The sequence below is a fragment of the Hylobates moloch genome, unplaced genomic scaffold (genome assembly GCF_009828535.3).
Source record: "Hylobates moloch isolate HMO894 unplaced genomic scaffold, HMol_V3 SCAFFOLD_16, whole genome shotgun sequence".
Lineage (NCBI taxonomy): Eukaryota > Metazoa > Chordata > Mammalia > Primates > Hylobatidae > Hylobates > Hylobates moloch.
Window position 1 is genome coordinate 55328006 of NW_026652291.1, and position 25818 is coordinate 55353823.

Here is a 25818-nt window from a genome sequence, read left to right on the forward strand (position 1 = left end):
GCGTCTACCTGGTCGCCCTGTCTGGGAAGTGAGGAGCACCTCTGCCCGGCCGCCCCGTCTGGGAAGAAATGAGGAGCACCTCTGCCCGGCCGCCCCGTCTGGGAAGAAGTGAGGAGCGTCTCGGCCCGGCCGCCCCGTCTGGGATGTGGGGAGCGCCTCTGCCAGACCGCCCGTCTGGGAGGTCTACCGCAGAGGCCAGAAGCAATGTGGGGGCTGGACGTGGTGGCTCACGCCTGTGGTCCTGGCACTCTGGGGGGCCGAGGCGGGTTGATCACTTCAGGCTAGGAGTTCGAGACCAGTCTGGCCAACATGGCGAAACATGAAAAATATAACAGACAAACCAACCAACCAACTCAGTGACAACAAAACAGGTCTACCCTGGAGTCATACTCTAATTTTTTCTATTTTCCTCCCTTTCTGATCCTTTATCCCACTTTCTTTTTCTTCCTCTTCCTTCTCCTTCTTCTTTGTCAAATAGAGGATTGAGTTATTATCACTGATCCATATAAAGTCCCTCTCTCATTTATTTTAATTCCCACCCCCCATTTCTATTCCCCGACTTCCCATGTGCAACCTTCCTAATATGTTTGAGACGCATCTTTTTGTTTGTATGTATTTTTAGAAAATGTCTATTGTTTTGTGTGCAAAAAAAAATTAATAAAAAAATAAAATAAAATAAAATAAAAAAGAAGTTACTCATAGCTATGTGGTACCAGAGGGATGTTACAGGGAATTTGATTAATCATGTTGAGTGGCTTGGGAACACTGATTTGTGGGAGTCAAAAGCAATGAAAGTCAGCTCTTTTTTTGGCATATAGTTTGAACAGAATAAAAAGGGTGATTACAGTTTGAAAGCAGATTTTTAAAAAGTTCACTGGCTAAAATATGTTGTATATGTTCCAGGAAACAGAAAATGCTTTAATATGAGTGTCAGAGAAAACAGAAAGACCTGTAGATAAATGTGTGATTAAATACAAGCAACCTCATTTCCAAATGGTAAAATGCTATGGTTTGCCAAATATAAGATTTACTTAAGGAAATCAGCCCCCAACAGGCCTCAGTGTGTGTTGTTCCCCTCCCTGTGTCCATGTGTTCTCATTGTTCAGCTCCCACTTATAAGTGAGCACATGTGGTGTTTGGTTTTCTGTTCCTGCATTAGATTGCTGAGGATAACAGCTTCTAGCTCCATCCATGTCCCTGCAAAGGACATGATCTCATTCCTTTTTATGGCTGCATAGTATTCCATGGTGTATATGTGCCACATTTTCTTTATCTAATCTATCATCATATGAAAACTTTTTAATTTAGAGACATCATACTGTAAAATAAAATTTTGTAAGCACATTCACAGTAAAGGTGAGTTAGCATTATCTGTGTGACCTTGGGCGAATTGCTTACAGGTGTCTTCACCTGTAAAAATGAGAGTTTAGGACTAGGTAAAGCTTAAGGGACTTCTAGCTGTATAATGCTATGAATTGATGATCAAGTACCCTAGGGGTCAGAAGACTTCGGTTATCTTTCAGTTTCATATTTGATCTATTAGACAATATCAACAAAGGATAAGCTACTGATGCTGGTGTTGCCAGGTTGGGTTACCAGCCTGCTTCGTGCCAGGTGGGGTCCCCTTAGGTTAGTATACTTACCCTCAGAATGTCCTGTGATCACTTCTTATATTTCTAAGTACAGATTTCTAAAATACAAAGTTGAGCATGCCACCCTCTACATAGAATCCTTTAATAGCTCCCCAAAGCTTACTGGTATGGGGAAATCCCCCCAGCATGAGATACAAGATCTTACTCACTCTACCGCCCCACTCCCCACCAGTTTGCCCATAATACATGACCCATCCTACCAAATTCCTTGCATTCTAGGTTCAGGACATGCTGTTTGCTCAGCAAGCATGGGTTTCCCTACTTTCTTTCTTCTACTTGGAAAACTCCTGCTGTCCTTCCTACAGCTCACATATGACTCCTTTATGATGCCTGCCAGCACCCTGGCCTCTATAACATCTTCTGGGATTGTTTATTTACATATCCCATTTGCCCAGTAAAATATACAATCCTCAAGGCAACAGCTGGGCCTTCCTCACCTGTGGATTCTCAGTGTCTTCTAGCTGCATATTTGGCACTTGGTACATACTCAGTACTTGTAGAATGACTGAATTAGAAACCAATAAATTGATAGTTACAAAATGATTTTAAAGGAGAATAATCATAACAAGGTTGGGATTTTCAATTTAAAAGTTACTTCGATTTAAGATTTGTAAAGCCTAATATTGTCAAAAGAGATTATAAAGTACTCTGCTGGAGCAACCTGTCCAGAAGGCAATTTGGCAATCCATGTATGGTATTAAAAGTCTTAGAGGCATTATCTTAAACCCAGCAAGTCTACTTTGAATAATTTACCATAAGAAAATATTTGAATATATGTGCAAAAAGTTAGTTACCAAAGTATTTATTGTTATGGGATATTTTTAAGTATTGTTTATAAAGAAAAAATTGCAATCAACCGAAATATCCAACAATAGAGAATTAGTTAAGTAAATTATGATAAAGTTTTATGATAGAATACAGTGGACCCATTAAGAATAATGCTTATATTAATAGATAAAACATATATTGACATAGGAAAAAGTTCATGAGTTGTTGTCAAATGAAAAAAATTATACTATAATAAAAATACGTATTATTTCACTTTCATAGAATTTATTTGTAGATGGGAAAAAAGACAAGTAATCTGAACATTACTAGTGATTAGTTATGATTGTTACTGATATTTTTCATTTTATTTGTGCTTTTATATTTTTCATGTTTATTACTATAGTAATGTTTTAATGTTTAATTATTAAACATAATTCTTGCCAAATCAGACTTAAAGACTTCTCATTTGAACCTGAAATGGACACTAATTCATCTTCTTATTAACATGCTTGTAACTTCTAGTACTCCCTTGGAAAGCTTTTGGAGAAGATCCAACTTCATGTTGCTACTAACACAAGCAAGTTTATACCACAAGATATGTATCCTGTTACAGTAACGTGAATACATGTCAATTATAATTCCCAGTGCTTAGGTTTATGTTTTTATAATTGTCCCCAATCACAACTATTCCTTGTCTTATATAGAACTTAAAAAGCTTTGTATCCCCCTTTCCTGGTCTCCCTGTGTCAAAGTTTTACAAATAACTGGTTTGGATGTTTTCTCCTCATTTTTCTGCCTACCTATCTGTTCAGCTAGACATAAGACTTCACTGATTCTTTCCTGCACAGATTTAATTACCACCAGTTCCTTCTCCAAATAACATAGTGTGTTCAAAGAACATCTCCGGGGTAATGTACATTACCTCAAGTTTTCAGTCTCTGACAATGAAATTCTAGAAATTTTATCTCTCTTTTTTAGATAAAAAATGATATGTTGTTTGTTGCAAATTTTTAAAGCAACACAGACATTGAAATGAAGGGCTGGGGGTGGTGGCTCACACCTGTAATCCCAGCACTTTGGGAGGCTGAGGTAGGCAGATCACTTAAGGTCAGGAGTTCAAGACCAGCCTGGCCAACATGGTGAAATCCCGTCTCTACTAAAAATACAAAAATTAGCGGGGCATTGTGGTGGGCGCCTGTAATCCCAACTACTTGGGAGGCTGAGGCAGGAGAATCACTTGCACTTGGTAGGCGGAGGTGGCAGTAAGCTGAGATAGCACCACTGCACTCCAGCCTGGGTGTCGAGAGCAAAACTCCATCTCAAAAAAAAAAAAAATTGAAATGAATAAAATCAATAGCTTTACATACTGTTCTACATTTATTTTGTTTTTATTTAGTTAAATAAATTAGTTAATCTCAGAAACAGGGTCTTGTTGCTACGCTGCTCAGGCTAAACTTGAACTCCTGGGCTCAAGCGATCCTCCTGTTCCAGCCTCCTAAGTAGCTGGGACTACAGGTGTGTGCCACCACACCAGGCTGCATTTTTTAAAAATGTACTCTGGAGCTTTCTCCCTATCTATACATGTCTACCTTTATGTTTTAAAAATGGCTGTATAGAATTCCATTGTATGAATATACCATGATTTCTTAGTTCAATCTCCTGTTGATAAATATTTAGATTGTTTCCAGTTATTTTCTATTACTAACCATGCTACAGTGAACAACTATTTTCATAAATATTTCTTTAGGATAAATTCCTAGTAATATATTCTTTTTTTACAAGAGTTTGGGCAGACCCCCAGCCCCTCCCATCTTTGTGATAGCCTTGTGTAGAAATGAAGTCTTAATGAATGCCAACTGTTTGATAATCTGTGTCACAAATGTTAGACAAGCAGTAGTGGAAAGGATGACTTCTGTAATTGAGAATGCTGGAAAGAGATACATGTTATTTCTTCATCGTCTCTGAAGAATTTCACATTTCTGAAGAATTTTTAAAAATTGGTTTGATGTCTTCACTTTCATATGGTAGTTGTTTACATTTCTGTCTGTCCGATTTTGTTATTAGGACATTAGGGTCACAATACAGCCTCCCCTAAAAACCTGGAGAGACAGAGATTGCTTTCTGAAAGTTATTTTGTGAAACCAACACATAATGCATCAGGGCACAGATATGCAAAGCAACTTTAAAGAGACAGAATGGCTGCTAGGCTTGTTAGATTTGACTGACTCTATGTTTTATCTAATGATAAATTTTTCCTAATGTGGAGATGGATGCAGTTAAGTGATCTCAGTTTAACAGCAATAACCAGTCAAATTGCCTACTTTCCCTCATCCAAATTCTTTGCTCATCATTCTGATTATAACTTGACTTTCTTTATGAAATTGTCTACAAAGAAAGCATAAGCTAGTACTCAGAATTTGGGCATGGGTGAATACGTTGGCCCTCTAGTTTTATATGACAGGCTAGTTAATTTGTTTAATGTTCACTTGCCCCTTTGAAATGGATACTGTCTTGGTGTGCTGACAAAATTGAGTGTCTGTGTCTGCAAGCCTGGAGACGGTAAAGGCAGCCAAGCTGTTCCAAATAAAGAACCACGTTCTCTGTGTTCTGTGATGAGACGGCTGTTTTTCCCCTCAATTCTATTCTTTGCTTAATATTCTTTTCTATGTATTTTCTATATATGTTGCATTATAATCTTTAGATCTATTGTCAATGACTGTAAAATATTACATTAAATTTATTATGTCTCACCATTCCTCTCTGGTTGAATACTGAGGTCATTTTCAGTGTTTGGTTTGATAATGATTCTGGTATAAAATTTTCCTACAAATAGAATTTTCTTCTTTTGTAATTTTCCTTTAGAAGTTCTCAGAGTGGTACTCTTGAGTTGTAAATTTTGCCAAATGGAACCAAGTTACTTTCTCACCAAAGATATGGATTTATATATATTTTTTCCCTTAGTCGTGCTACCTTAGGTTCTATTATTAAAATATTTGATGTATAAATTCTATAAAACATATAAGGAAGAAATAATAGTAACCCTACCCAAACTCTTTCAGAAAATATGAGAAGGAACATTTCCCACATCATTTTATGAGGCCACTATATGCTGATGCCAAAACCAGACAGACATTTCTAGAAAAGAAAATGACAGATGAATATTCCTCAAGAATTTAGGTAAAAAATCCTTAGCAAAATTATTAGCAAATCAAATCCAGCAGTATAATGTAATGTAAAAGAGTGATTAATACATCTCAAAATATCAATTTTTAAACATCAAAGGCTTTCTATTATGACAGATGAAAATTCAGCTCCCTGAAATCACTATCTCCTCTGCTTCCTGTTCTAATCCTCCAAAATAGTTACATTAATGTTCACTGTTCCCATTATTTTGCCTATGTAAGTATTACTTATAGCTGAGCATTGTACCATACTGTGGCTTCCTTTTGTACTTTCCCTCAAATTAACACTTGCCTTGTTTTAAAATTTGCTTGACATTCTTTAATCCTGTTGCTAATTCCCTCCCCCTTCCTTTTTTTTTTCTTTTTTTGAGACAAGGCCTCACTCTGTCACCCAGGCTGGAGTGCAGTGGCCCAATCATAGCTCACTGCAATCTCCGCCTCCCAGGCTCACGCAATCCTCCCACCTCAGCCTTCTAAGTAGCTGGGACTACAGGTACCTGCCACCATGCTTGGCTAATTTTTTGTATTTTTTGTAGAGATGGGATTTCACCATGTTGCCCAGGCTGGTCTCAAACTCTTGGGCTCAAGCAATCTGCCCACCTCAGCCTCCCAAAGTGCTGGGATTACAGGCATGAGCCACTCACTGCGCCCCACCCCAACTCATTTTAATAGCCTCTTAATGTACATTTTCACAGGATAATTACATCAGGTAATCCATCAGTTCCATTTTTTTTCTTGGTAATGTCTGGATTTTAAGTCTCCTTTTCCTTCTGTCTGGCTTGTTGTACTCAAGACCTGCTGTCCAGCTGTATCCCTTGGACTTCCCTTTGCCATCATCCTTGTAATTCCCACTGCATTTTTCTGTGGTCAGATTCATTACTTCCTGGATTTTTTGTCTTCCTCTTTCTGGGTTTACTTGCTTATTTTGACCAAGTACATCCATCTCTAACTGGTTAAAAAGATGATATAATCACACAGAAATCTAGACTCCAGGGATTTCAAATGACACCCCCGTCTCCCGCCCACACCCTTCCTTAGAATCAAGCAGTTGGGAGCCCTTTATGTTCCTGGGGGGTGAAACAAAATTCCCAAAGCAGGTAGGAAGAATGCCATGAGGTCACACCAGTGGGAGCTCAGCAGTGTGCCCGTTCTCCACATCTTCCCACTAGTGAAAGATGGATTCCATTCCACCCTCCCCAGAAGGAGTGCCTCTGGGGAGCTGGACAACAGCCCAGTGGGCTCTGGAGGAACAACTGGAGCTCTCAACAAGGCAACTGAACTGAAGGCCTCAAGGAAGACCACCTGACTACCTGTGGAAGTGCCTTCTTGAGCCCCTTCCATCTTGGTGTGGGACAGAAAGGAAAGGGAGGATCCTTGCTTGATTTTCTCATACCTTTCCCAGACTCTCATTTCTAGGTCGGGGGAGCTGACATCTTCAGGAGTTGAAAGCCCACCAGACCAGGCCCAGCTGGCTGGGAGTCCAAAAGGCCCAAGTTGGATCGTGTCTAGCTCCCTTGGAGCACTATTTACTAGGAAGAAAAGCTGGGGATATATATGGCTCATCTAAAGTTCAATCACCTAATCCCATGGCAAAGAAGAACCAGGCCCAGGAGAAAAGCTGAAGCTCCTTCCTCTCTCATAGGTTAAGTTTGAGCTTATGTATGATTGCTCTGAAAGGAGAGCTTGCTTTTGAGCTAGAAGAGCTATTAAAGGGAGTAAAGAATGAGAAGGAATTGAGCCCCTTCTCTTCATGCCTGTTCTAGCCCTTCCCCATGCTGCCGTAGAGCTCAGCCACAACCACTATTTACCACCAATGTGGAAACAAATACCTTAAGGTGGAATGAGTTCCCTAGCCTTGCTAGCACAGGCTACAATTTTAAGAACATCTTCCTTAGGCCAGGCATAGTGGCTCATGTCTATAATCCCAGTGTTTTGGGAGGCCAAGACAGGAGAATCACTTGAACCCAGGAGTTCAAGACCAGCCTGGGCAACACAGCAAGACCCCCATCTCTGCAAAAAAAGTATTGGCCAAGCGCGGTGGCTCACACCTGTAATCCCAGCACTTTGGGAGGCCAAGGCAGGCAGATCACCTGAGGTCAGGAGTTTGAGACCAGCCTGGCCAACCATGGCCAACATGGTGAAACCCCATCTCTACTAAAAATACAAAAATTAGCTGGGTGTGGTGGCATGTGCCTGTAATCCCAGCTACTTGGGCGGCTGAGGCAGGAGAATTGCTTGAATCCAGAAGGCAAAAGTTGCAGTGAGCCAAGATAGCACCACCGCACTCCAGCCTGGGTGACAGAGGGAGACAACGTCTCAAAAAAACAAAACAAAAAACAAACAACAACAACAACAAAAAGACAAGAGAGAAGAACAAAGAACATCAAAACATCTGCTTTAGCCTGAAGGGTCCAGCCAGTCACCCAGACTCTTCCATAGCTGTTAAGTTTGTTGAATATATTCATATTTATTTAAGATGGCATGAGGCAGAGGGCATGGCGATGACATCCCTCACTGTGCCTGGCTCTTGTGTCACACTGTCCTGTCTGAATGGGTTGCTTTTGCCACCTGGAGTGCAGTTATCCCGTCATCTCCCTCTGCCATCCTCCCAGAGACTCCTGCTGCTTCCCTCCTGTGCTGGGTCTCCAGCCCACATAATCTTCTTTGATAATGGACTGCTCCTTTTTGGTGGACTGCATCCACGAGGGGCTTCCTGAGAAAGAGTAGATGAGAGGTACGGGAAGAAATAAGAGGTGGAGAACTTGCCCTCGCAGGCTTTATTCCATCCTCACACTGGATTGGTATTTTGTTTGGGTATAGGCTTGTTTGTTGGTTTTTGGTTGAAGATAATATTCCTTCAAATTTTTGAAGTCATTATTTTAGTGTCTTCTATCTTCTAGTGCCAGGAAGCCTAATGCCATTCTATTTTCTGCTCTCTTGTGAAGTCCTGTTTCTTTTTCCAGAAACTTGTAGGAGCTTCTGTTTGTGCTCAGTGTTTTTGATTATGAAACTCATGAGTGGGTCTTGATTTTCATCCATTATCCTGGCACTTGCTGGGCCTTTTCTGCCTCAGAAAAAAATTTTTGAATTGTTTTGTTATTGACTTCCTGTTCATTGTTTTACCTATTTTCTTTTTCTCTACACTCTATTATTGGGGTGTGGACTCTTGAACTTGTCCTCTCATTTTCTTATAGTATCCTGTTCTTATTTCATGGATACAACAGCTTTCCTTTTCTCTCTGAGGATATTAATGGTATTTATCATTATCATCCTCCATAATTTCTGTTTCTTTTAAGTTGCTTTTTTCTGTTTGTTCTGGTCTCCCACTTTCTTACTAGAGGCTTTTCTTGGGCTCATATAATCTCTGGTTGTATGCTCATAGTTAAGAATAAGGAACTCTGGAATCTCTGAGCTTCACTATGGTTTTCTAGCTGGGCCATTTGCTGGTGGAACCCCAGTGTCAGAATCTTCAGAGCTTTCCCTCTGAGCTTCTCCCAAAAAAGTCTTTGAATATTGTGCCTGGAGAGTGAAGTCTGCCTGCCGGGTTTCTCAGAGTCTAGTGAGGGAAGAGGGATGGGAAATCCCAGCATTCAGCATTTTGTATGTGTACAGTCCTTTAATCCCCTGTTTTCAGAACAGTACCCACATTTTCAGAACGGTATCCACAATCTCACGTATGCCAAATGTCCTCTGCTTTATTCTCTCCAGAAACAAAGCTCCAGCCTTCTGCCTGGTAGTGGAGAGTGTTTCCCTATGGGCAAATGATAGAGGAGGGGATCTAAGATTTAATTATTTTCTAAACAGCTTTTTCCACATTCCTTAGCTCCTAGTTCCATAGAGACCTTGGCTGCTACTTCCTGAGCCTTTTGAGGATACTTTCCAGATGAATTGGTTGGTTCTCCACCTTCCCTCTCCTGGCTTAGATTTTCGCTTTCTAGAATTGTTAAGTTAATTATCTTTCATTCAGTTCTTTCTGGATTCCACACTGTGTTGCTGTTCTCTCTTCTCCTGTCCTCTCTGACCTTGTGAGGTTTTGTCTTTAGAAGTCTTCAGCGTAGTTCTAGTTAGGTTTCGGGAGGGAACGAAATTAGCTGGGCTTGCTTAATCCATCATCTGATTCAGAAGTCCTTTGACACACTTTCTTCAGTTGGTTCTGTGACACTGTATTCTCCTGAGTGTTGTCTTATTCACTTGATGCTCTCAACTCAGGTGCCCCTGTGGGGTCCCCTTCCTCTTTCTGCCCCTCTGTGGGGAAGGGTCTCACAGCTTCCTTCCGAGCTCCTCTTCTTTAGCTGGATTCACTCCTTAATTGGCTTCATTCAGTCCTAGGCCCCAAATACCACCCATCTGCTATGCTTCTCAAACTCACATTTCCAGCCTGACCTTCCTTCTGAATGTAGAATTGCTGACTCAGAGTCTTCCTTTGGGTGTCCAGTAAGCATTCCCTTCCCCCCAAACCAGTTTCTCCTCCAGCGTTCTCCTGAGTAAAAGGCACCACCGTGTACCAGTTACTCAAGCTAAAAACCTGATGTCATTCCTTGATTCTTCTCTTTCTCCCACATCCAATCCCTCAGAAAATCCTGGAAGCTCTATTTTAAAAATATAGCCCAAATCTGGCCACTTCTCACCACCTTAACCACTATTTTAGATGTTCCCTTAACCAGAGAAGCTTCCTGGGCCATCCTATATAAGGTGATAAACCCCTTCTAGCACAGCACTCTCACGCTGTCTCTCTCTCTCTCTCTCTTTCTCTCTCTCTCTAAATCCAACACCACAGAATATATTCTATCTATTGTTCCCCTTTTTGTAGTTGTAACTCCCTTCTCCAACAGTGAAAACCTGGCCCCTCTTACTATGAGTGTTTCAGCTAAAAGGGATCTCAGAGTCTGAGGCCTCTGCATTACAGAAAAGAAACTGAGTGAAGAAGTGAAGTGAGTAGCCAATTCCAGATGGCACTGAGTAGTTTGTACAGAGTTTTTACTTCTGATAATTTTGTAATTCTGGGGATTAAATGTGCTGGGGATTAAAGGAGCAATAATGATATGCAACTATAATTTACTTTTACATGCTCTTTTTATATATTTGGGGAAATGTTTATAGGAACTAAAGTTGCCTGGCACTGGTAACCCTATATTAATACTTAATTTGCAGGCCAGGCATGGTGGTTCATGCCTGTAATCCCAGCACTTTGGGAGGCCAAGGCGGGCATATCACTTGAGGTCTGGGGTTTGAGATCAGCCTGGCCAACATGGTGAAACTCTGTCTCTACTAAAAATACAAAAATTAGCCGAGTGTGGTGGTACACACCTGTAATCCAGCTACTCGGAGGCTGAGGCAGGAGAATCACTTGAACCTGGGAGGCAGAGTTTGCAGTGAGCTGAGATTGTACCACTGCACTTCAACCTGGGTGACAGAGCAAGATTCCGTCTCAAAAAAAAACCACAAAAATTTAATTTATTGAATAATCAAAATATATTCCATTTTTCTGGACAAAATGTAGAGGCTACTTGGAAGGCTGAGGCAGGAGGATCCCTTAAATCCAGGAGTCCAAAGTTCAGTGAGCTATGATAGTACCACTGTCTCCAGCCTGGGCAGCACAGCAAGACCCTGACCCTAAAAAAAAAAATAAAAGTGGAGGCTGGGGAAAAGCATTCTCCCTAATGTCTCATCTCTCTTCTCCTGTCCTCTCTGACCTTGTGAGGTTTTGTCTTTAGAAGTCTTCAGCGTAGTTCTAGTTAGGTTTCGGGAGGGAACGAAATTAGCTGGGCTTGCTTAATCCATCATCTGATTCAGAAGTCCTTTGACACACTTTCTTCAGTTGGTTCTGTGACACTGTATTCTCCTGAGTGTTGTCTTATTCACTTGATGCTCTCAACTCAGGTGCCCCTGTGGGGTCCCCTTCCTCTTTCTGCCCCTCTGTGGGGAAGTTGCATTTTTCTAAGCCTTTTTTCTCGACGGTGACTTTTTCTAGTGTCTATGCCTATATGCCGCTCAAACAAGGAAAAGAGAATTTGGAGAGAAGCAACTTCAAACACAGGGACATAGCCCTGGTCCAGCAATGTCCCAACTAGCCTTCCTGGAAGTGGCCTCTTCCTTTCCTTCATGTGATCCCACTCTCTGCTCAAACACCCCTGATCTGCTTGAAAGGATTTCCTGAACGTCTGGCCTGTGACAACAGTGGCCTTGTAGCCTCTCTCAGAGGCTAGAAGTGACTTTTTGTAGTCCCCTTAACACAGCTACTCAAGAGTTTCCTCCCTGATTTACTTATTCATTTTGGTTGAGGACCACAGCAACATTGTGGAATGTTTGATTTATCAAAACAGTAAGTCCAACCGGTGGGTTGGGGTCTCAGAAAATACATGCACTCTCTCTGTGGTTCATTTCTTACACTCCCTGCCTTGGTTTGTTGTTGTTTTAAATGCTTCCAGGCGAGGTGCCTCTTTCTAATTCACAAGAAGTACCTGCTGGGACTACTGGTTGCCCTGGTAATATAAGATGTGAGTCAGGGAAGAAGTACTGGGAGCAGTGGCTTGATGTTTAGCTGTTGTGATGGAGGAGAGAGTAGAAAGATGTAACTGGGGTGCAGCTGGCTGCCATAGCAGCATAGGGAAAGAACCAGGATGCCTCAGGTTTTTAAATTATTATTAACATGTAATAATAATTTACGATGGGGGAGCAAGAGAGACTGCATCAAGACCCTGGTAGGGCAGATCTGGGATGCTAAAAACAAATAGAATGCTTTGCAATGTAAAGGTCTTTGCTATAATCAGTAAAGTCTTCATTATCTAAAAAACCAACCAAACAACAGCAATGCTGCTCTGAGAGAGCATGTGCCCACACATGGAAGATGAGTCCTGCTTCAAGGCTGTCGGTTTGGGGCAACTTGAGAAAATAAACAGCATCTTTTGTGCTGAATAGTAACTAACCTTACATCAATAAAAAATTCCTTGTGAAAATGGAGCTTAAGTTACCAGGCAGTTTCCCAGTGGTGTCACAGATGTTTGAGATAGGTGGTTATAAATACTTGTTGAAATCCCTGTAGGTTTTCATGTCCTTACCAAAGAAGCGGATGTTTGCATTTTTGTTAACCTGTTGTCCCTAGACTTCAGCAGTGTGCTGGTCACATATTTTTACATTTTGGATTCATGGAACGACTGATGAGTAAGACGACTATGTGTCACCTAAGATTTTTCACTACTAAAACGTATCTTGGTTTATTTTTTCTTTTCTTGAGCTGAATTCCATGGCTACACTAAAGATTGTGTTTGTGCTGCTTTGTTTTTATTAGGGTACCAGAACATCTCGTGAAGAGCATAACTTGGCAGACACTGCAAGCTGTAAATTTTTGCCATAAACACAATGTAAGTCTCATGATCTCTTTTGAAAAGCAAGAAGGCTCCCCTTAAGCTGAGGTGGAGCCTTGTACAAAGTTTGTATTATGCTTTTGTGGGTAAAATATTTTACCCAAATCTTCATAAGCCCGGTTGGGTAAGTAGAGGCTAAAAATGCCAATCTAGCTATTCCTTCTTGCTCAGGTTATATAAAACATGCATTTTTATGATTTTAAGAAACTAGTGCCAGGCATGGTGGCTCCTGCATGTAATCCCAGCACTTTGGGAGGCCAAGGTAAGCAGATCACTTGAGCCCAGGAGTTGGAGACCAGCCTGGACAACATGGCAAAACCCTGTCTCTACAAAAAATAAAAAAAATTAACTGGGTGCGGTGGTGTGTGCCTGTGGTCCTGGCTACTCAGGAGGCTGAGGTGGAAGGATCGCTTGAGCTGGGGAGGTCAAGGCTGCAGTGAGTCAAGATCAAGCCACTGTACTCCAACCTGGATAACAAAATGAGACCCTGTCTCAAAAAAAAAAAAAAACCCACAAAGAACAAAAAATTAGTCATACATTTATACTGCTTAGAAACTACTCGGATTTAAGGTAGAACCCCATTCACTTGGAGTCTGTGTGGTCTTGTACTCCCAAAAGGCTATGAAATTGGGGAAAGCCCCAGGTGATTCATGCCTGCTTAGCTGCAGTATGTCAGTTGCAGTAGGTGGAACCCCAAACCCAGTGCAAAGTGCCAGTGTCTGCTTTGGTGAGATATGAGTGTCGAGTCTCGAACCAAGCAACCCATTGAAAGCCTGTGACACTCCTGGCCACAGGTGGCTGGTAGAGGTATAGTAGACTATTGCCCAGGTGACGTGACTTCACAGATGCTGGGAAACCTGCTGCCCCATCCAATACAACACTGCCCACTGCCTGTGCATAGAAACCAGATTCCAAAGTTAGAGCTTCATTTTGGCCATGAGTGCAATTTCACTGCAATGTTTTATCCTACTCAACTGCCAGGGTCAATTTAGGTGGTAGGGCTAAATCTCCTTCTTTATATTGTTCCAAATGATTTTTCCTGATGCTGAATTCCCGAAAGGAGGAAGTGTGACAGTACGCAGCACTTCTCCCTGAGGAGCCTCCAACTAGCTAAAGGCTATAATCCTTGTCATACACAGGGGAGAGTGGACACCCATATTGTTAGTTACTGTGACTTAGCACTCTCTCGAGAGCAGGTTTTAGGATGGGGGAGCAAGAGAGACTGCACCAAGACCCTGGTAGGGCAGATCTGGGATGCTAAAAACAAATTTAATGCATACCACAGGTCCCCGGAGAGCCCCAGATGCCCTGCTTGGCTCCATGTGCTGATGGGGGTGGGTGCAGAAACTTGTAAAGAATTCCCAGAACAGAATAGGAGCACATACTTGCTTACAAGTACTTCTGACCATATGTCATCATGATATTCATGGTGTACCCATTTATAGCAATATGTGAAGCCAGTGGTAAAAGAATAGAGATCTCAGGGATGTTAATTGCTAAGAACCAGATAGATTGTAATAAAATCCCAAAGTTGTTTTATTTCACTCTCAAATTTTCCAGAATAATAAATACCCATGGGGAAACATTGACACTGATCTCTCACCCTGAAGGTCCTTTGGAGTGAGAACTGGTCATGCCCAAGAAGAACCCGAGTCCTCTCCAGATTCTTAATAACCCCAGGGTTTCAGGCTGCAGGCCAAAGAGGGTCTCTCAGGTTGCAGAACGATCTAGCATTCTTCTCCTGAGAGGAAAACACTTGGGAAAGAGGAAGATTATTAGGGACCCTGAGCAGTATTTTGACCCAACTCAAAAAAAAAAAAAAAGTAACTCTTAATTAGGTTGTTGATTTGTTCTTTGCCAAAGAAATTGTCATTTAATGAGAAAATCATGTGAAGATTCTCAAACGTTCTTTTCTCTAATATCACCCTGTTAAAGAATGTTGGCGATGGGCTGGAAACCACAGGTGATTTGAGTCTAAATTCTGGCGGGGGGGCCACATCCCGAGGGGTGGCTGCAGCTCTCAGAGCACTTGTGTGTGGGACAGAGCTGACATCTAGCGACTCTCCCCAGAGGGTGAGGGCTGCTGCCTACTCTTGTTTATCTTGTCGGGATGAATGTCAGAGCTGGAAGGGAGATCTCTTGGCAAGCTGTGGTTGCCGCCCTTCTCTTCCCAGCTTATCTCAGCAGGCCCAGGGCTTGTCCTGTTTACGAGGCCGACTGTGTTCTGTTCGCAGTTAAACAACTGAATTGTGAATTCTGCTTAGGCACCAATTTGCAGCTCCTGCAACCATGATGCAGCCTCACCCGGACCTTTCAACATTTTCCCTTTCACCTAGAACTGTCAGATTAAATACAGGACAGCCAGTTAAATTTGAATTTCAGATAAACAAGCATAACTTTTTAGTATAAGTACATCCCAAGTGCTTCATGGGATGTATTATCCTAAAAAAAGTATTTGTTTATCTGAAATTCAAATTTAACTGGCTGTCCTGTATTTTTCTCTGCTAAGACCGGCTACCCTACTTTCATTTTCCTTTCACTGTTGGTTCTTTTGGGCCTTTTAGGAATTTGGGATGATTCAGGCTCTGACAGGCATTGTACTAGATTTATTTTAGGCTGCTCTTTTGCTGTTGTCCAACAGGCCAAGGAGAGATTTAAATGATTTATCCAATATTTGCTAAATAGTCATGTGTTTCATTTATCCCATATATAGTTCAGCCTTAATATTGTTTTTGTTTTGATTTGTTACACTAGTGCATACACAGAGATGTGAAGCCAGAAAATATCCTCATCACAAAACATTCCGTGATTAAGCTTTGTGACTTTGGATTTGCTCGGCTTTTGAGTGAGTATTGACATTTTCTTTGGTTAAGTATAAAAACGGAAAAGTTCTTGATACAATAAAGGATCTAAATGCTCTAGAAGTATACAAGCTAGTACTTGTATATTTAGGGCATAAGTGTGCTATAAATTATAATTTTGTAATTACCGAAAACGTGTAGATACATACAGTGGTTTACCTATGTATGCTATCCATAAATTATACCACAGTAAAGTGGTTATTAAAAAGTATCTTACCTCCCTGATTTCTACCATTTCTTGCTAAAATAATACTTTTCAGAAGTGCTACTTTAGAATAGTGGCTTTCAACCTTGGAGGCAGATTAGAATTACCTGGGGAACTTTTTTTTTTTTTTTGACACAGGGTCTCACTCTGTTGCCCAGGCTGGAGTGCAGTGGCACAGTCACAGTCCACCACAGCCTCGACCTCCCCAGTTCAGGTGATCCTCCCACCTCAGCCTCCTGAATTGCTGGGACTACAGGCATGAGCCACCACACCTGGCTAAGTTTTGTATTTTTTTGTAGAGATGGGGTTTCACCAGGTTGTCCAGGCTGGTCTTGAACTCCTGGGCCCAAAAAAACCACCTACCTCCGCCTCCCAAAGTGCTGGGATTACAAGTGCGAGCCGCCGTGCCCAGGGAACTTTAAATTCTACATCCAATAACCCCCTCCCCAAACCCTTCCCAAGGATTCTGTTTTAATTGGACTGGAGTGTGGCTTGAGCATCAGTAATTTACAAAATATTTATTTAAGTGATTTGAATGTGCAACTAGAATTGAGAACCAGCGATATAGAAAGGCCACAAAATTGGGCACAGGCTTGACTTCTGAGATCTCCCCCTCTCAGTTTTGATTTCAGCCTTCCACTGCTCTTTGTTTTCCATGTTCCATCACTGGCCAGCTGGACCAAGTGACTACTACACAGACTACGTGGCTACCAGGTGGTACCGCTCCCCTGAGCTGCTGGTGGGGGACAGGCAGTACGGCCCCCCCGTGGATGTTTGGGCAATTGGCTGTGTCTTTGCTGAGCTGCTGTCAGGAGTGCCTCTGTGGCCAGGAAAATCGGATGTGGATCAGCTGTATCTGATTAGGAAGACCTTGGGTAAGTGGTGTTTTTGTCCCGCCTTTTGGAAAACTGGATATTTCCCCAGGATGGGGCAGGGCAGAGCCAAGTTCTCGGTCTCACCTAATGCCCTTTAAGGCATTAGTTAGGAAACAGGAAAACTCAAAGCCTCATTTAAATGACTCCATTAAAGGTGGCCATATTTGTTTTAATTAAAATAGTTAACAATTATTGAGTACTTATTGTCCAAAAAAACCCAAGATTCTTAAGTAGTTTGGATCAAGTTAAAACATTATTAATGACAATAACAACAATAAAAACTCACATTTCTATAAGGGCTTAGCAGTTTACAGAATGCTTTCATGGTTTACCCCATTTATGATGATGGGGTAATTCATTTGGATGTACTTAACCCCAGCCTGCCTGACTAGTTGGGATTATTCAGACTCTGCGGAGAATGATTCCCAACCTTCTAAGTATCAGGAGGAAGGCTAGTTCCAATGTCACTCAGCCCCGTCTTTCTTTCCCACCCCAGTGCCCTTTCCTTTCTCTCTACCCTCAGAGGCAGAGGGGAAGGGCAGGGGAGGAGAAGGGAGGGAAGGTGAGAAAAAAAAAAACCATCAGTAGTGATTGCCCTCTTCCAAAGTCAGGGAGTTTAGACACTACTCGCCTGAGTATCCCAGTTTAAAGTAAACTTTTCCTCCTCTAAACTCTTGTAGCAACTGCCATTGCCATGCCTTCCCTTGTAATCTTATCTTCCCAAAGATACTGTAAACTTCCTGATGGTGAGATCATGTCTTATATTTCTACCTACCCTCCACCAGTGTCTGCACATTGTAGGCAGTAATGTTTGCTGATAGCTTGACTTTGTCGAGTGACATGGAAGGCGCTTTGTAGGCCTTCCAGGGGCGCTCAGCCTTTCTTGGCTGTGTTTCCTCTAGTGATTTTAGGACAGCCTCCCCATGTCACCCCTCTGGCACTGGCGGAAGAAGGTTATTAAGGTACAAGGAATTGTGCTCATGATGCTGCTCACTGAGATCTGGGGCAAGGCATTAGAGGGTATATTTTGGTTGCTCACCCAAAATGAGGCGAGGCAGCAGTTTTTGCATTTGAGAGGTAAATTTCTAGGATGCATCAGTAATTAGATAATTTGATACCCTGGAGTAGGAAGTCCCACAGTGCTCTGGGAAGTGGGCCTGGTTGTGCCCCAGGAGAACACCTTTGAGTATCTCCCTATATTCTCTGAACAAAATCCCTCTCCAAGTGTAATATAGAATTTTACGTAAAGGCGATTTTAGCTGATGTGACGGACATATGGGCAGGAGGAGCTTCCTAGAGTCCCCTGAAATATAGAAATACTCTTTTTGTTTCATTGTGTCACATTGTAAGTGCTTCTGAACAGTAGATGAAATGGGATTTCCAAGTGATTGCTAATTGGTGAAATAAGAAAAGATGGTCCCAATGTGGAAATGTATTCCTTCTAGCTAGAAAATCCCATTATTTCTTCCCTCCTTCCCTTCCCCTTCCCTCCCTCCCTCCCTCTCTCCCTCCCTGCCTCCCTCCCTCCCTCCCTTCCTTCTTCTTTCCTTCCCTCTCTTCCTTCTTCAAATAGTTATTGAGTGCTTGCTGTATGTTAGACACTGTTATAAGTGCTAGGGCAATAAAATTTTATCTTGACCTATCAGGATTCAGTTAATATGATTTTGATTTGTGGTTGTTGCCCTTTTGCTGTTTTTTAAAAGGCATTATTTTATTTGTGTGCATGTGCTTCTGGGTTGTTTGGTTTGGGTTCCTTCAGTACACCGTAGGCTCTGAGAACAAGAACCTGAGAGCAAGAAGCTTGTAGCCCTCAGTTTCTGTTGCTTGCCTCCTCTGTGCCTAACACACCGTGCTGTCCACTGTAGGGATCAATACAGATTGCTGTGGGTTGGCTGAACGCCTCTCCTTCTGATTGCCCGAGAACACTGCAGTGTCCACAGATATGGGCACAGACAAACACAGCATTGATGGAAGAAAACCATAGATCAGTGTTTGCTAACCAATTTCACTTACTTTTTTTTCTTGTCCAAAGGGCATCTCATTCCTAGGCACCAACAGGTGTTTAGCACGAATCAGTACTTCAGTGGAGTGAAAATTCCAGACCCTGAAGATATGGTGAGTGACCCATTTTGGAGAGAGCTCTGTAGGCCAGGCTAGCTAGGCTTTGGTTGTTATTCACCTCCCTGAGCCCTATGGCTCACCCTGCATTGGAGGTCAGTCTAAGAGAGAAAAGGAAAATTGGAGCAAATTGGCTAGCGAGACTTTAGCCTTAATGCTAATTTAGAGGCTCTTGATAACAGAGTCTAGCCAGCCTGTTGCACAGGAATGCAGAACTGCCTGCCAGAGCCACACCTGTCCTTTATAATTTTTTAGCAATTAAAACCTAGGTAGCTTAGAGCCAACCAACTTTTAGACCTAGACCTATCAAGGTAAAGTTAACTAGTTTTTCCCCAGCATTGTCCAAATTCCCTACTCTACTATGCCCACGGTCTCCAGACCACGGGAAAAATCATAATGAACTTACTCGGGCTGGGCGCAATGGTTCAGGCTGTAATCCTGGTACTTTGGGGAGGCCAAGATGGGCAGGAGACCTCACCTGAGGTCAGGAGTTCCAGACCAGCCTTGCCAACATGGAGAAACACTGTCTCTACTAAAATTACAAAAATTAGCCAGGCATGGTGGCACATGCCTGTAATCCCAGCTACTCAGGAGGCTGAGGCAGGAGAATTGCTTGAGCCCAGGAGGTAGAGGTTGCAGTGAGCTGATATTGCACCACTGTACTCCAGCCTGGGCGACAGAGCAAGACTCTTTCCAAAAAAAACACAAAAAAACCAAAAAACTTCCTTAGCCAGCCTTACTCTGGTGCTTGCCCTCTATGGCCAACCCAAATGGGGGAAGCCCATTTTTTAAGAACAGAAAAATTTGAAATGTTTATACCCCTAATCCACTTCCAACAATTTATTCCTGTGAAACCATTATCCAAGAGCATAAGGATGTGGCATTATTTAATAGAAATTATTTCCTTTAGTATTCCATCAGTAGGGGATTAAATATGGTACATCCTTACAATAGAAATACCTTATCAGGCCAGGTGTGCTCATGCCTGTAATCGCAGCATTTTGGGAGGCTGAGGCAGGTGGATCAGGGTCTCAAGACCAGCATGGGCAACAAGACAAAACTCTGTCTCTACTAAAATACAAAAAGTTGGCCTAGCATGGTGGCACGCACCTGTAGTCACAGCTACTCAGAAGGCTGACGTGAGAGGATCACCTGAGCTCAGGAAGTTGAGGCTGCAGTGACCTGAGATCGCTGCACTCTAGCCTGGGCGACAGGAGTAAGATCCTATCTCCAAAAAAAAAAAGAAAGAAAGAAAAAAAGAAATACTATATAGAGCCAGGTGCGGTGGCCTACACCTATAATTCTAGCAACTCAGGAGACAACTGAGGTGAAATATTGCTTGAGCACAGGAGGTCAAGACCAGCCTGGGCAACATAGCAAGACCCTGTCTCTACAAAGTATTTTTAAAACTAACTGGGGTTGGTGGCACATGCCTGTAGCTCCAGCTACTTGGGAGGCTGAGGCAGGAGAATCACTTGAGCCCAGGAGTTTGAGGTTACAGTAAACTATGATCATGCCACTGCACTCCAACCTGGGTGACAGAGTAAAACTGTCTCTAAAAATAAGAAATATCATATAGTTTAAAAAAAAAAAAAAAAAAAGATGGTTAGAAAACAGTGTAGGCTGGGCATGGTGGCTCACGCCTGTAATCCCAGCAGTTTGGGAGGCCGAGGCAGGTGGATTGCTTGAGCCCAGGAGTTCGAGACCAGCCTAGGCAACATGATGAAACCCCGTCTCTACTAAAAATACAAAAATTAGCCAGGCACAGTGGCACACACCTGTAGTCCCAGCTACTTGGGAGGCTGAGGTGGGAATATGGCTTGACCTTGGGAGGTGGAGGTTGCAGTGTGCCGAGATCACGTCACTACACTCCAGCCTGGGCAACAGGGCCAGATTCTGTCTCAGAACAAAAACAAAAACAAAACAAATAAAAAAACCAGTATGTATAATTTGACACAGTTTTAATAAATATGTAATATGCACACAATACATATATACATATATTTACATAAATACAAAATAATATGACATGTGGGAAATCAGAAAACTTTTTTTTTACATTTGTGAAATAAATGGCTGCAAGGACATATATCAAAATACTAACAGTGGATATCTCTTTTGGGTGGGATTTTGGGGTAACTTTATGATTTTTTATATTTTTGAATGTCTTCTAATGAGCCTGTAATCAAAAACATTTCAGAGCACAATTAAGGTTTGCGAAATCTTGAATTTCTACTGTCTGAGGAAGGTATCTTAAAAATGAAACGAACCCTCCAGTTGCTCACTAAACCCTTCAGTTTCCAGATGGAAATTCTGTCTCTACCACTTGTGTTTTGTTTGTTCCCTAAGCTCTTGGCTTGTCCCAAAATGAAGGTTTCTGCTTCTCCACTGCCTCTTCCTCCTGCAGCATTAGCATTCGAAGTGGGTCTTGCTGGGACGGAGGGGCAGGAATGACACCTGACATATGGGAGGTGACCCATCTGGCTTCCTTGTGATCTGGACATTCCCAGTTCTGCACTAAATATCCCTAGTGATTTCCTGTTCGCTTGTCTGTTGGTGAAACCTCAGAAATAACCCAGGTTTCATAAATGTAAAAAGCTTCCCATGGTTTCCCAGAGATTGTCCTGCAGATTTCCTGTTGACAGAAACACAGGAAGAAGCAGTGCGGGGGCTGCATTCATTGAACATCTGTGCCCCAGTCCCTCTGCCTGTCAGTAACCCTGACAGAGGGAGGCCTGCTTGCTTCTGGGGCTGTGAAACTGGCTCAGCCGGCAGGATGGGCTCCAGCGTATCACAGGCAAGCAATCGGCTTCATCCAGACATTGTTGCTGAGACAGCAGAGCTCGATGATAAAGCAATGGCACGTCAATCCCCAGTGATGCTCAGATTCAACCGACAGAAAGAACAAGAGAAATATTTAAGCTATGGAGCATGAGTGGAAGTATGGGGGTGCAACAGGGGCTACTGTCAAGGGCTAATACAAATCTACTTTAGGATTTTTTTTTCTCCTATTGAACATAGCGAACTCTAAAACAGAGGCTCTTCTCTCCTACTCTTATCAATGATTAGTATGTGTACAGTCCAGAATTGGTTATTGGGAGCTGGTTGCCTGTCCAAAATAATACTGTACTGTGAAAGTTGGCCACAGCACCAGGACTGTTTGATTAGATGAGCCTGGCCAGTCACTCCAGCCGGCAGCTCACACACTGCCACTTTTATACACACAATGCACTGTAGTCATTTATTTTGCTCAGCTTGGCTGGCTCTTATTTTCTCAGCCTCTCTGCTCAATTAGCCTTTGTCAGTGGTATGTCTCTTTAACTGGCCTGTTTGTCTGCCTGACATTCGGCATTCCTCCCATTTATAGTGTTATTCCTGATTGTCTCCAGCACGTGACTGGAGCAAAATCGCCTTATATGGCCAAAGGGAGACTGATGAATGCCCCACAGGAGACTCTTTAAACAGCAGGCTGAGAAGGGAAGCAGCAGGCCCTAGTGGGAGGAGACAACAGTGTTTATTCCAGAAAATCAAGAAGCATCTGTTCACCTGGGTAGGGGAAAAACATCTATTTTGCAGCTCCCTTTATATAATTAGAATCAGAGCTGCCTTTTTTTTTTTTTTTTTTTTTTTTGAGACAGGATCTTGCTCTGTCGCCCATGCTGGAGTGCAGTGACACATTTATGGCTTACTGCAGCCTCAATCTCCCAAACCCACACCATCCTTCCACCTTAGCCTCCCAAGTAGCTAGTACTAGAGGAACACACCACCAGCCCTGACTAGTTTTTTGCTATTTTTTTTATAGAGACAGGGTTTCATCATGTTGCCCAGGCTGGTCTCAAATTCCTGGGCTCAAGCCCATCAGACTTGGCCTCCCTGAATGGATTATAGGCATGAGCCACCGCACCCAGCCAGCTACCTTTTTATAAATGACAATATAAATGCCAAAGATTATTCTCAGGAAAGGCAAGTTATATAAATTGAGGACCCCCCCCCACCAAAAAAAAAAAAAAATGCTCAGAAAGTTTTTTTCATTAGTATTTTTATTTATAATTTGCTATCTCCATTGGTATCAGTGCAGGAAGTTAAGGGAGTGGTTAGGAAGCAAATTTGGAAAAGCAATTTGGAGGTGGGGAGAGAAAGCTTGTGAACAAGGCAAAGGGAGATTGTTTTAGGCAGGAGGTTGGGTGGGCAAAGGGTGGAGGAGGTGAGGAAGGTGCCAGGAAAATGCTTCTATCAAAAGATTTAATTTGAGGTAAGCTTAATTTGAATACATGCTGTAAATTAAAAACCTCTTTTCTTTTCAACAGGAACCACTTGAATTAAAATTCCCAAACATCTCTTATCCTGCCCTGGGGCTCCTAAAGGTAAAAATCATGGCTTCCAACAGACCAGGAAGCACACAGCAGTTGTTGGGGAATCTGAATTACTTATGTCAATCCATGCAATGAAAAATGTTCCTTTTAGAATTCTCCTGGCTGGGCAGTGGCTCACACCTGTAATCCTAGCACTTTGTGAGGCCGAGGCAGGCGATCACTTGAGGCCAGGAGTTCAAAACCAGCCTGGTCAACATGGTGAAACTGTCTCTACTAAAAATAAAAAAAAATTAGTCAGGCGTGGTGGCGCTTGCCTGTAATCCCAGCTACCCGGGAGGGTGAGGCAGGAGAATTGCTTGAGCCCGGGAGGCAAAGGTTGCAGTGAGTTGAGATTGAGCCACTGCACTCCAGCTTGGGTGACAGAGCAAGACTCCATCTCAAAAAAAAAAAAAAAAGATTCTCCTTGGAAAAGTATATTTTCAGTTTTTTTAAATGTATCACATTCTATTAAGTGAAAACATTTGCAAGTATTTTCCACTTTAAATAAACCGAACATTATATTTGAAGTCTAAATTTACACAAAACAGAAATTTCAGGGGGGTGGTGATTGTTTTACAAAGGGAACCTTTTCTTCAGAAAATCCTTAGCTGCAGGATCCTTTTAAATAGCTAACTCCCTGGTACATTTGAAGTACATTTAAAAACTTGATATATATATGTATATATTTTTTTAGAAATATAGCTCTTACGTAAAATGAGGTATGGTATCAACTAAAATGTTTGCAAGTTACAGTCAATGTCCCACACGGTTTAAAAATTATTTATTTACTGATGTATTAAATAATGAGTTAATATAAATGATAATGTAACTGTTACCTGAAAGGGGTCCCAATCCAGACCCCAAGAGAGGGTTCTTGGACCTCGTGCAAGAAAGAATTCAGGGCATGTCCACAGAGTAAAGTGGAAGCAAATTTATTAAGAAAGTAAAGGAATAAAAGAATGGCTACTCTATAGGCAGCAGTGCTGTAGGCTGCTCAACTGAGTATACTTACAGTTATTTCTTGATTATATGCTAAACAAGGGGTGGATTATTCATGAGTTTTCCAGGAGAGGGGCAGGGATTTTCTGGAACTGAGGGTTCCTCCCCTTTTTAGACTATTTAGGGTAACTTCTGGGCATTGCTATGGTATTTGTAGACCATCATGGTGCTGGTGAAAGTGTCTTTTAGCATGCTAACACATTATAATTAGTGTATAATGAGGAGTGAGGACAACCAGACGTCACTTTCATTGCCATTGTGGTTTTGGCCGGCCTCTTTACTGCTTCCTGTTTTATCATCAGGGTCATTGTGACCTGTATTTTGTGCCGACCTGCTATCTCATCCTGTGAGTAACAATGCCAAACCTCCTGGGAATGCAGCCCAGTAGGTCTCAGCCTTATTTTACCCAGCCCCTATTCAAGATGGAGTTGCTCTGGTTTCAACACCTCTGACATAACCAACAAAAATTGAGTCAATTCCTTGGAGTATGTAGTTGTGAAATTTAATCTATCCAAGAATGAGCTCCATGGCCTACTTAGTTGCAACAAAAATAGTTAAGAATGATGTACTATAAAGGCATGTACACTATGCCTCTCCTTATATACATGATCATATATACTTATAATGCATAAACTATTTCTGGAGGGATACACCAAAAAAAAAAAAAAAAAAAAAAAAGAGTAGCTGATTTTAGAAGGGTGAATGGAACACCTAGAGTGGTGGAGACTTTGCTGTATGCTGTATGAATTGTATTTGTTATCATGTGTAAATATCATTTTTAAAATAAAAACACTAGTTTTTACAAAGTACATGCAAGGGACCAAACTGGCTAAATGGATTACCCCATTTGGCCACTGAGGTAAACTCTAAAATTATATCTTACTCTCCCAGGGCAGAGTACCAATTGCTTCAAGAACAGAGTAAGGTGGAGAAAATGATTTTTCATTACTACTTCTAGAAACTGTTTATTTAATATGTGAGTGCCATTTAGGTATGACTGGAACTAAAATCATGACTGGAGTGTTTTCCTGCCTTTTCCCCGTTCTTATTGCAACTGAAGAGTTTCATCTTTCAAGGAAGAAAAAAATGACATTAATAAGTTAATACAATTTTTAAAAAGTAAGAAGGAATTTTCTATTCTTTTAGGGCTGTCTCCACATGGACCCTACTGAAAGGCTGACATGTGAACAGCTGTTGCATCACCCATATTTTGAAAACATCAGAGAAATAGAGGATTTGGCAAAAGAACATGACAAACCAACAAGGAAGACCCTAAGAAAGAGCCGAAAGCACCACTGCTTTACAGAAACATCCAAGGTTATAATTTCAAATGACCTCCTACCTGCCACCTGGTACAAAGAGTTGGAATCTAGACTTGAGGATGGCAGTTGTGGCTTTCAGCTTCAGCATCCTCATTCCAGCACTAGGAGACAGGTCATAGG

General features: G+C 42.0%; 1 protein-coding gene across 1 annotated transcript in view; it reads left to right on the forward strand.

The window, feature by feature from the left end:
• CDKL1 (cyclin dependent kinase like 1) overlaps nucleotides 1-25818 on the forward strand; it is a 73647-nt gene that overhangs the window by 45234 nt on the left and 2595 nt on the right. The window contains exons 4-9 of the mRNA XM_058429933.1: nucleotides 12891-12963; nucleotides 15721-15811; nucleotides 16707-16907; nucleotides 18940-19022; nucleotides 23333-23389; nucleotides 25523-25693. Of these exons, the coding sequence (XP_058285916.1) occupies nucleotides 12891-12963; nucleotides 15721-15811; nucleotides 16707-16907; nucleotides 18940-19022; nucleotides 23333-23389; nucleotides 25523-25693 (676 nt within the window). The remainder of the gene's footprint in view (nucleotides 1-12890; nucleotides 12964-15720; nucleotides 15812-16706; nucleotides 16908-18939; nucleotides 19023-23332; nucleotides 23390-25522; nucleotides 25694-25818) is intronic.